We start from the raw sequence: 10,612 nt of genomic DNA, 5'->3' as shown, positions 1-10,612 counted from the left end.
AGATTTTATTTTGAATAACTCTTCTTTTATTTTAATATGAAGTTTATGAAGGACAATAAAAAACCTCATATTCTAAATGTGATATTATTATAGTTAAATAATAGGTATTAACTTATTGGTTAATTAGTACAATAATTAATTGATTTTCTTTATATCAGGTCATATACATGAAACCAAAAAAAAATATATTAAATACACATAAAAAGTGGAACATGTAAAAGGTGAACCTATACATATATTCGTTTTTTGCATCAAACTAGGCAAATATGCCTTCAATATTACTAAAATGGGCAAATTTTCACCCAAAGTGCAGTCGTGGGGGCCAAAACGACTTCAAATGAAGAAGTCGTGCCCCCCCTGCACGACTTCACACTGTTCATGAGTTCAGTGTTGAAGTCGTGCACCCCAAAAACGACTTCTGTGTGCTGTAATCGATTATAATGTACTGGTAATCGATTACAGAGTGTTGAAATCGTGACCCCCCTGCACGACTTCAAATGAGAAGGCAGAAAACGTACTGGTAATCGATTACAACACTTCTGTAATCGATTACCAGTGTGTTTGTGGTCCAAGAACCACTCTGGTAAGCGATTACAATGTACTTGTAATCGATTACCAGTGTGTTTTTGGTTGGTTTTTGAAAATGATTTTTCATTTTACATATGTTATGTATTGGTTGTGTTATAAGAAAAGAGAAAATAAATATTAATAAGAAATATTAATAGTAATATATCAATAATGGATTTGATTACAATTGGGTAAGATTAAGAAAAAACTAATGACGAAAGGGACAATTTCCCCTATGATGACCTTCGTTGCGGCAGTAAGAGCATTTTTTTGGCTTATCTGGATTGGATTGATCCATTTCATTATGAAGCCTATTTGTAGATGGTCTTCCGGATGCCTTGCGTCGCATTTTAGGATCTGGTATGAAGTTTGGACCTGTATACGCAGACCAATAATTTTGATTTTGGATTGGGTGAAATTGTACTTCGTATGCCTTGAAAATGTTGTTAAGACTGTACGCTGGATCGATTACTTGGGTTAGTGGGATATGCGAAAATGCATAAACAGCAATGACATGATGACATGGGAGACGAGTAGCCTGGAAGTGACCACAATCACACCACCATTCATTTAGGCTGACCTTGTAGGAAAGTGGAACAGGGCGGTAGTAGTGAGGTGTTGAAATTTCCTGAACATCAAATTCTGAATTTTCACGATTGTAGCGATGAACATGACAAAATGCGGATTGTTGTTGATTTTTCCTAATGATGTCGGCGATTTGTTCAGAAAATTGGAGTCCTGCTTGTAGCATACAGTTCGCCTTTAATCCGTGTTCAACAAACCATGATTGTGTCCTCTCAAATGTTGTTCTGATGAGAGCACATATTGGTAATGAACGTGCTCCCTTTAAAATGGAGTTGGTGCACTCAGCAAGATTAGTCGTCATATGTCCATATCTTCTCCCTCCATCAAAAGCCTGAGACCATTTTTGTAATGGGATTTTATCTATCCAATCAACTTGTTGTGGGTATTGGTTTCTCAATGCAGCAAGTTTTGCCGTCAAAGTTGGTTGCTTGACCTCGTAAGCTGTAATGATGTAATGAATAAATAAATTAAAGAATAATGTTAACAAAATTATAAAAGTATAAATGTATGAAGAATGTTTGTAGTAGTACCTAAATTGATGAATTGTTTTTTGAGGTCCTGATTTTTGAATCTGTTGTTGAAGTTGGATGCTAGATGACGTATGCAATAAACAGAGTTCATCCCATCTTGTTCCCAACCAACTTCTTCCGATCTCAAGGCCGATAGGATACCCTTTCCTCTGTCAGTGATGATGCAAATATTTTGTTGATGGCAAACATGTTCTCGAAGTAGTTGAAAGAACCATATCAAGGCCTCCTTTGTCTCACCTTCTACAATGGCAAAGGCCAATGGGAAAAGATTTCTATTGCCATCTTGAGCTATGGCGGTGAGCAAAGTGCCATGATATTTACCCGTTAGAAATGTACCATCAACTTGGAGAATGAGTTTACAGTATTTGAATCCTTGTATGCAAGGACCGAAAGACCAGAAAACTCTTTCCATAATATAGCAATTATTGTCGGTTTGACCATCAATCTGCACTGGAGAACCAGTGCATTGTAAAATTGTACCTGGGTTTGCTTCCTTGACGGCATGCAACCACCTCGGCATGTGGTTATAAGAGTCCTCCCAGTCTCCAAACTCCATAGCAAGAGCCTTTTGTTTAGCGATCCAAGCTTTTCTGTACGACACAGAATATCCGAATCGACCTTTAATATCTGCAATCAAACTCTTGATTGGAATGGATGGGTTTGTCCGGATTGAATTTGATATGATCGCGGCAATGTGAGTACTATCAAGATTTGTATGATCTTCAGATAGTATTGTTGAGAAACACGAATGTTGTCCGTCTATATTTTTGATTTCCCAGTATTTACGGACTTTGCTATAAGCTGCCCTCAAACGCCATTGACAATCGTTGTGATATTTCACACAACGAATAACATAAATGTTGGGCTTCGATTCAACGACGGTGTATTTGTAACCGTTGGTTATGTGATAATGTTTGATTGCAGCAATAGTTTCGTCCTTTGACTGGAACTGCATACGTTCATTCAACTCTACAACGACATGTGCAGATGATTGTGTGATGTGGTCGTCGTTGATGTCATCTTCAAGTATGTTGTCTAATTCATCATCGGTGCTGAAGTCATCAACGTTATCTAATATCAAAGGTTGTTCGTCGATGAAATGCGATGATGAAGATGCTGGAAAGTTCCCTGATGCCATAATGTTATAGATGTTTGGGAGAATATGTAAGATTGGAGTAGAAGTACAGCTCTTGGGCGTGGAGTTTGGATGCGAAGATGGATTTGTTAAAGACTGATATATAGATATATATAGAAGTTGTGGGGAGGGGAAGGTTACTTTTTATAACTGGTAACTGGTTCTTACGGTGTAAAATAGGAAGTAGTGAACAATAATATAGCATTGTCAATATAGCACTGTAATATATGTATATAGACTTCCATGCAATTATAACGTATGTATGGTATTACATTTATTTCATTCCGTATCAAGTCATTTGCAGTGTGTCTGATATCATAAGCTTTTCATCACAAGCTTTTTTATTACTTATAGATATTGACAAAATAATTTGTTTTAGTGTTGTTAAAAAATAAATAATGTAGTATTTAGATGTATAAAAATAATATAGTTTAGAAATAATTAAAATCTGAAATGGGAAAATTTGACAACTAGGATTAAAAAAAAATAAAAAAAGGGAAGTTGTGGGGAGGGAGCACGACTTCAATAGGTGAAGTCGTGTACACGACTTCACCTATTGAAGTCGTGCTCCCTCCCCACAACTTCCCTTTTTTTATTTTTTTTAATTTAAAATCCTATTTGTAAAATTTTCACAATTTAAAAAATGATTTTTTAACTCTAATAAAATGCTTCAATATTGGAAAATATTTTTACAATTCAATAAACACATTGAATACATTTTATTTATTAAAATTCATTACATATTTTTACATTTTATTGCTGGAAAATATACTCATTGCAATTCTTTAAAATGAGGTGGTAGGTGTGCTGAAATTCTACACATGCACTCTGCACCTTATCCTCTGACCACCAACATTAGTCATGCTATTCAACTTTCCTATTCATTTGCATGCCTAAATTTGGTGCAGATATCACATTGAAGATTTGTCCTATAACCTCCTATTCATTCACATGCCTCCCTTTAATATTTGCAGGTTTGAAGAGTCTTTATGAAGACCACTCATTACAAAGTTTGAATTATAATTTCCATGTCCTCAACCACGTGACTTTGAAGATTCTTTGGGCATCAATGGTTGTATTTAAATATGTGGAGGGTCATTTCATTTCTCCCACCGTCTACCCTTTTCAATTGTAAGTTCCAATAGCCAAAGCACTTAACCCTTTGTCATTGCTTAGATATCCCAGTTTCACCCATAAAATTCAAGTATGGCTTCTGCCCGTCAACTTCCCGTTGATATGTCCCTTCCACGTCTACAAGATAAACACATTGTCAAGTCAATTTGGGAAGGCAATGAATGAGTTATTTGCCCTCGAAGACATGCAATTTGGATAGCAAAGCATGTTAACGAACTTGATGAAAGAATCATGAATATTTTACAGGCAGCAGGGTTTATCCATATTTTGAAAGCATCAACAATGGAAATAAATCACCACCTTGTGACTGCTTTGGTTGAGAGGTGGAGAGTCGAGACTCATACTTTCCACTTGCCTCTTGGTGAAAGTACTATAACATTGGAAGACGTTGCATTACAACTGGGGCTTCCCATTGAAGGACATGTGGTCACTAACATCAGTAGTGGTCCTCTGACAGTTTTTTGTCATCAACTACTAGGAGATGTTCCTCCTGAGAACAATGTCAGGGGGAACAGAATAAAGTTGTCTTGGCTGAATAACACTTTTCGTCATTTGCCTCATGATGCCACCGATCAGGTTATTGAACAATACGCCAGAGCATATATGTTGGTGATAATTGGCAGCATCATGATGCCAAACACATCTGCAAGCATGGTGCATTTGATGTATCTTCCCCTTTTGGCGGACCTGTAGAACGTTTCACAGTATAGCTGGGGATCCGCAGTGCTTTCCTGCTTGTATCGTGCCCTTGATCATGGCACTAGGGCTGACCAAGACAATATCAGAGGGTGCATGATGTTGTTACAATGCTGGGCATGGGAACGAATAACAAGTATTTCACCATAATTACTTGAAGTCACAGAAGACGACATATCTTCTAGTGCAGTTTTTCCACTGGTGAAACGATGGTGTCGCACAACACAGTCAACACATCATGACACGACAACTGTGAAACAATTTCGCCAAAAGTTAGACGATCTATCACCAAAACAGGTATTTTTGACCTCTGAACTTAATATTGTTGTACAAATTATGTTCACATTTGGCTTAATTAATGCTATCTTTAATATCTTCAATACTTCAGTTTATATGGACACCGTACAGACGTGATCTCCTTGCTCAAATCATTCCAGTCGAAGTGGCCCCGACTTGTCGGGCAGTTGTGCCTCTAATATGTTTCTCTGTTGTAGAATACCACCAATCAGACCGTGTCATGCGTCAATTTGGATTTCGACAAAATGTACCCCATCCACCGATGAATCTAGATGAGGAACAAAAACATGACATGAGAGGACGCACTGATTGGAATTGGCAGGAACACCATGGACAGTGGATTGCATTATGGAATGACCGACATAATCGTGTGTTCAACGGTATTCCCTTCCAAAAAAATGGTCACTTGCGAGATGAATCCGAGTACATGCAATGGTATATAAATCATACAATCCGCTATATTGTTGTCATAGAAGATTCAACCGACGAAGAGGTACTACAATATATATCCCCACCATTTAAATTATGAAAGTCTTATTATCTTGCGTTCTTCATATGACACATTGTGTTTGGCAGTATGACATGGACCACGAACAACAGTTCCAACCGCCATCTGCATACCGTGCATCACCACCGTATCATGATCCACAAAGGTCTGCCTCTGACCATGTCAACTATCAACATCCATCTCTAAATTCAAGGTTCCAACAACACATCCCACCGACATCAACATATCCTGGGGTTGAGACCTCTTATTTCGCCTTTCCACCATCAACACCGTTCAGTGGAGGTCCATCATCCTTTATTGGAGGTCCTTCCAATTATTTTGGAACCTCGACAATGACTCCACCATCTTCATACCAACACGCTTCATCGTCACACAACATGTATCGACCGACATATGATTTGCAAAACCTTCAACAGTCCAATGAAAGTCATCCTATTAAACTTTTGGCAAGCGTACCAATAGTCAACTGTAGTATAATGATTTTTTAAGTAAGAGTGTCGAACCCACGAGGAACAGTTTCGATTAAATAGATAAATTGTTATCTCAAACAATATATATACAAGGATGTTCAATTTGATTCATGATGGATGTTGATAAATAAAACTACGTTGCGTGAAAGTAAAATAATAATAACAAATAACTTAACAAAGGTTAATATGAGAAGTTGGGATTGAATTCATCTATCTCACTCGTCTGCAATCTGGATGAATACAAACATATAGCAACTGAAATTACCAATATTGATGCAACACACAAAAGTCATTTATATCGATTCCTCGCATATAAAATTCATAAGATCAGTTCCTTGAATATTGATTCCTCACATATCCAACAAACTGTCCAGCATTATATTCAAGTGTTATAAGCAATTGATAAACTGAAATCTATCCCTAGCATCACAAAATATCAAGTATTCTTGCTCAAATCAGGGTTTTAGAAATACTTTCCAGTCAAGTATAAAATCCACATTCATGAAACTATTGATCAGGTAGAGTCAAGCATTAAGAGCAGAACAAAAATACCAATGTTGAATAAAAATAGAAATGCTATATATAAATATCACCAGATTACATCCGAGTTCGAATCGATTACATTCAATCCCAAGAGAAGAGATCAGCAACTCATAGTAGCCATTAGCATTCTAAGAGGAAGAAGAAGATCCTACAACTAAAGTGGAAGAAAAACTCTTTGGGTACTCCTTTCTCCGTAGCTCTCCGTCTTTTCTTTCTTTCTGCTTCGTAAGTATATAAACTGTCCGAATTCTCGCTTAAGCTAAATTATTCTCGCTTAAGCGAGAAGAAACTTCTTGGAGAAGATAATCATTCTCGCTTAAGCTAAAATATTCTCGCTTAAGCGAGAATGACTTTTAAGGTAATGGCTTCCTGGACAAATCTAGCTTAAGCGAAATCATTGTAGCTTGGGCGAAATGTTGCAGAATTTGCTCTTCTCTCTTAGTTTACCTGAAATGTATACAAACTAGGGATCAAATGATTTCCTTTTACTCAATAACTCAGAAACATGTGATTACATTTCATCTTTCTTAGATTGGGGAAAATTGATACAAATGTACTCAATTCAAAACATAAGTGCTCAAATTCCATATGAAAATTAACTACTTTTTTGCCCTTATCACATCCCACGGATGAAGACCAACACACGCAGAGTCCCACACAACAACAACAATCACAAAGGCGAGGCCAACGACAACGACGAAGACCAACATGTGGGATTGGAGAACATAGATAGTTTGCTTGCGTTCTTTATCTATAAATATGTAATTTGTCTCTAATTTTTTAATTAATCAATAAAATTTATATCATTATAAACTGTTATCCTCTTACGTTATTATTGCACATCATGTCAAAACAACTTTATATATAAGTCAATTTTAATAGATGATGCATTCAATCAATACTAAATCAAAGAGTAAACAAAATTTGTTCCTCCACACACTGGTAATCGATTACCAGATACTCCTACTAAGAGATTGCAGGATTTTGTTGTAATCCATTACCAGAGAGGCTGGTAATCGATTACAGTGTTTCCGTAATCGATTACCAGTGCACTGTGGTAATCGATTACAGATACCCCGTAATCGATTACCAGCGCAACCCTAGTCTATATATTCAACTTTTTCTCTCTCCTCACGCACACACACCACTCCCACTTCAGTAGCAGCGCCTCCCCACCGTTTTCCCTCCTCTCCAACCTCAAAAATCATCTTCTCTTCCACCATTTTCACTTCAAAACACCATTATTTTAACTCCCCTTCCAATTATCTTCAATTTGCACCGATTGGATTTTCAAATGGCAGAATCTTAAAAGAGGCAAAGACTTAGGGGCTCATCTTCTATAGCTGGGGGACGTCGCCGCCGTCAACCTTCACCCGCAGAAAACTCACCCTCGCCCTCACCACTACCGTCACCGACTGCTCCAAACCAAAATCTTCAATTTTCAACTCCTACACTGGCCCAAAGGTATTTCTCACTATATAAAGACCGTCAAATCATTAAGCCAAAATACCTAGATGACGAATATTTTGAAAGTCATAGTTTTGAATTTTTTGGAATGGTCAAAAATTTGGGATTGGATGAATTTTGCTGCGATGTTGCGCTTTATTATCCTGATTTGGTACGTGTGTTTTATAGTAACCTCAAATTTTCTGAAAATGGAACAATGAAAACTGAGGTGAACAATGTGCAAATTATTATCAAACCCAGCATTTTTGCTTCCATAGCCAACCTTCCCTCTATTGGGTTGAACTTTGAGGGAAAATTATTTGAGGATTGGGCCGATGAATACAACATAGACGTTGCCAGACAATTAATTTTTTTGCCACACAATCCTCCTACCACTAGAATTCTAGCCGGCAATATGACAGCTGAGGCTAGAGTATTACATTATGCTATATGTCGTGTTTTGTTTCCACGTGTTTCTAACTTTGCACAGGCAACCGAGGAAGATCTTCAGATAATGTGGATAATAATGACGACAAAGCAGATAAACTGGACCCATCTCATCCGACATAGGATGAAGAAGGCTTTGAGGCCAGGTGCTCCTTTACCATATCCAACTTTGGTCACCCGCATCCTAGAACATTTTGAAGTTCCACTGGAGGATGAAATATTTGTCCTACCTAGCAGGCATTGCACAATATCAGGAAGAGTGATACAATCATTTGGATTGACCAGAAACGCTGACAACAGATGGGTTCACAGAAATTCTCCTCCTCCACATCAACAACAAAATCAACCACCTCCTCAACTACAACCACAACCATGTCTTCAACAACAAACTAGTTCATTTCATGACGTCATGAGGGGGATAAACGATCTTCGAACATTTCTTGGAGACAACTTCAATACACTCAATGAAAGCATGAATGCAAGATTTGAACAATTAGAGCTGAACATGGGTGACCGCTTCGATACTATTGATGCTCGAGTTGAGCATGTGGAGCACGACATTGACTATCTGCGTCGTCATTTTGGTCCACATGGTGGATCATCTTCCTAGATGCCTTTGAATTTGTAGTGTCCTTTTCTTTTAATTTAAGCTTCTTCCTTTTGTAATGCATTTTTCATTCAATAAAATACTACAAATTTCATTTATGATTTTATATTATGATTTTGTCTTACCATTTTGTCTTATGATTTACATAAATTAAACAACTCTTCCAATACATAATAATACATCACAATGTAATCAACAACAATGTTTGCTTACACAAATTCATATCAATACACTTAATTAACTTTCAAATTTTCAAAAACCTACCAAAAACACACTGGTAATCGATTACCACAACCTTGTAATCGCTTACCAGAGTGGTTCTTGCACAAATAACACACTGGTAATCGATTACAGAAGTGTCGTAATCGATTACCAGTACGTATTTGGCCTACTGAATTGAAGTCGTGCAGGGGTGTCACGATAACAACACTCTGTAATCGATTACCATTACATTGTAATCGATTACAGCACCCAGAAGTCGTTTTTGGGGTGCACGACTTCAACACTGTAGACATGTACAGTGTGAAGTCGTGCAGGGGGGCACGACTTCTTCAATTGAAGTCGTTTGGGCCCCCCACGACTTCCCCATTTTCGTAATTTCGGTTGAATCTACCCATTTTGATAATATTAAAGGTAAATATGCCTAGTTTGGTGCAAAAACCCATATATTCAGAAGCTTCTTGGATATTTATTTCATCTAACTCTTAGGAAGTAGAATACACAAATTTATTACGTTAAGAGTAAGGATGATAACGGATTCATTTGTTATTTGATTTGTAATAAAAATTGTTACAAGTTACGTATAGTTTAAAAATATTTGCAGATATTTTAATATTTATATATATATATATATATATATATATATATATATATATATTCACATATTTTAAAAAAAATATTTTATAAATTTTTAAAATAAAAATTTAAATAAAATTACAAAAGATAATATAAAATATAAATTAAATTAAATTAAAATTTAATTTTCATTAAATTTAATCTAATAAAAATATATTAATTTTAATTTTAATTAAATTAAATTTAATAAAATATAAATTAAATTTTAACTTTAATTTTACATATAACTAATAAATTTGGTTAGGAGTATCTATCGATCTATAAATGATTATTAAAATATCTACTCCCAGATAATAAATATTTATGAATACTACGTATACACTACAAATTTTATATGAAAATACTTATAAGTATAAATATTTTTGTTATTCCGAATTAATATATCATAGTTATGTCAAAAACATGGACTACCCGATAATATTTTTGAAATCATCTATATAAAAAAGAAAAAGATAGATTAAGATTGATATAAAACGTATTAATTATAGGCTACAATCATATTATCATATTATAGGCAAATATTAATAAAATTATGAACATCTACACCCACATGCATATATTGGTCTCCCACCATGAATGATAAATTAGAGAGCATATCTTACATTGAAATGAAGAGCTAGGGAACTAAGGCTCAAAAGCCATCTTCAATGCTTGCAATACTCGATCCTTTGTACTACTAGCATACCATTTTCTGATATTCTTGTCTCTCTTTTTCCTTTTCTTTGGGGGACACTAGTGATGGAAAGTTACAAAACTGTGGGAAACAAAAACGTAGTAATAAAGATTAATTGA

At 35.8% G+C, this 10,612-nt stretch overlaps 2 protein-coding genes across 2 annotated transcripts; one reads left to right on the top strand and one right to left on the bottom strand.

Moving 5' to 3' along the window:
- Positions 1–775: 775 nt before the first annotated feature.
- On the bottom strand, positions 776–2,820 carry LOC124832963 (uncharacterized). The gene is made up of 2 exons (XM_047307317.2): positions 1,683–2,820; positions 776–1,593 (listed from the first exon to the last, which is right to left on the bottom strand). The coding sequence occupies exons 1-2, from the start codon at positions 2,818–2,820 to the stop codon at positions 776–778; spliced, it is 1,956 nt and encodes a 651-aa protein (XP_047163273.2).
- Positions 2,821–4,041: 1,221 nt separating this feature from the next.
- Positions 4,042–7,198, top strand: LOC148198581 (uncharacterized). Its single transcript, XM_088092036.1, has 4 exons — positions 4,042–4,944; positions 5,036–5,437; positions 5,521–5,881; positions 7,086–7,198. The coding sequence occupies exons 2-4, from the start codon at positions 5,165–5,167 to the stop codon at positions 7,196–7,198; spliced, it is 747 nt and encodes a 248-aa protein (XP_087948162.1). The 5' UTR covers positions 4,042–4,944; positions 5,036–5,164.
- Positions 7,199–10,612: the final 3,414 nt, after the last annotated feature.

Source organism: Vigna umbellata, chromosome 5, assembly GCF_029865625.1.
Source record: "Vigna umbellata cultivar VRB3 chromosome 5, Vumbellata_1.0, whole genome shotgun sequence".
Classification (NCBI taxonomy): domain Eukaryota; kingdom Viridiplantae; phylum Streptophyta; class Magnoliopsida; order Fabales; family Fabaceae; genus Vigna; species Vigna umbellata.
Note: the sequence above shows the minus strand (reverse complement) of the source record. Positions and strands in the feature narration are given on the sequence as shown.

Bases quoted from the DNA above. Each gene is read 5' to 3' on its own strand.
- LOC148198581 (XM_088092036.1), top strand. From the start codon at position 5,165: ATGCGTCAATTTGGATTTCGACAAAATGTACCCCATCCACCGATGAAT. The intron at 5,438-5,520 runs GTACTACAATAT...TGTGTTTGGCAG, and splicing joins AAGATTCAACCGACGAAGAG to TATGACATGGACCACGAACA. The intron at 5,882-7,085 runs ATCCTATTAAAC...TGCCCTTATCAC, and splicing joins TCAACAGTCCAATGAAAGTC to ATCCCACGGATGAAGACCAA.
- LOC124832963 (XM_047307317.2), bottom strand. From the start codon at position 2,820: ATGGCATCAGGGAACTTTCCAGCATCTTCATCATCGCATTTCATCGAC. The intron at 1,594-1,682 runs GTACTACTACAA...ACATCATTACAG, and splicing joins AAAACAATTCATCAATTTAG to CTTACGAGGTCAAGCAACCA.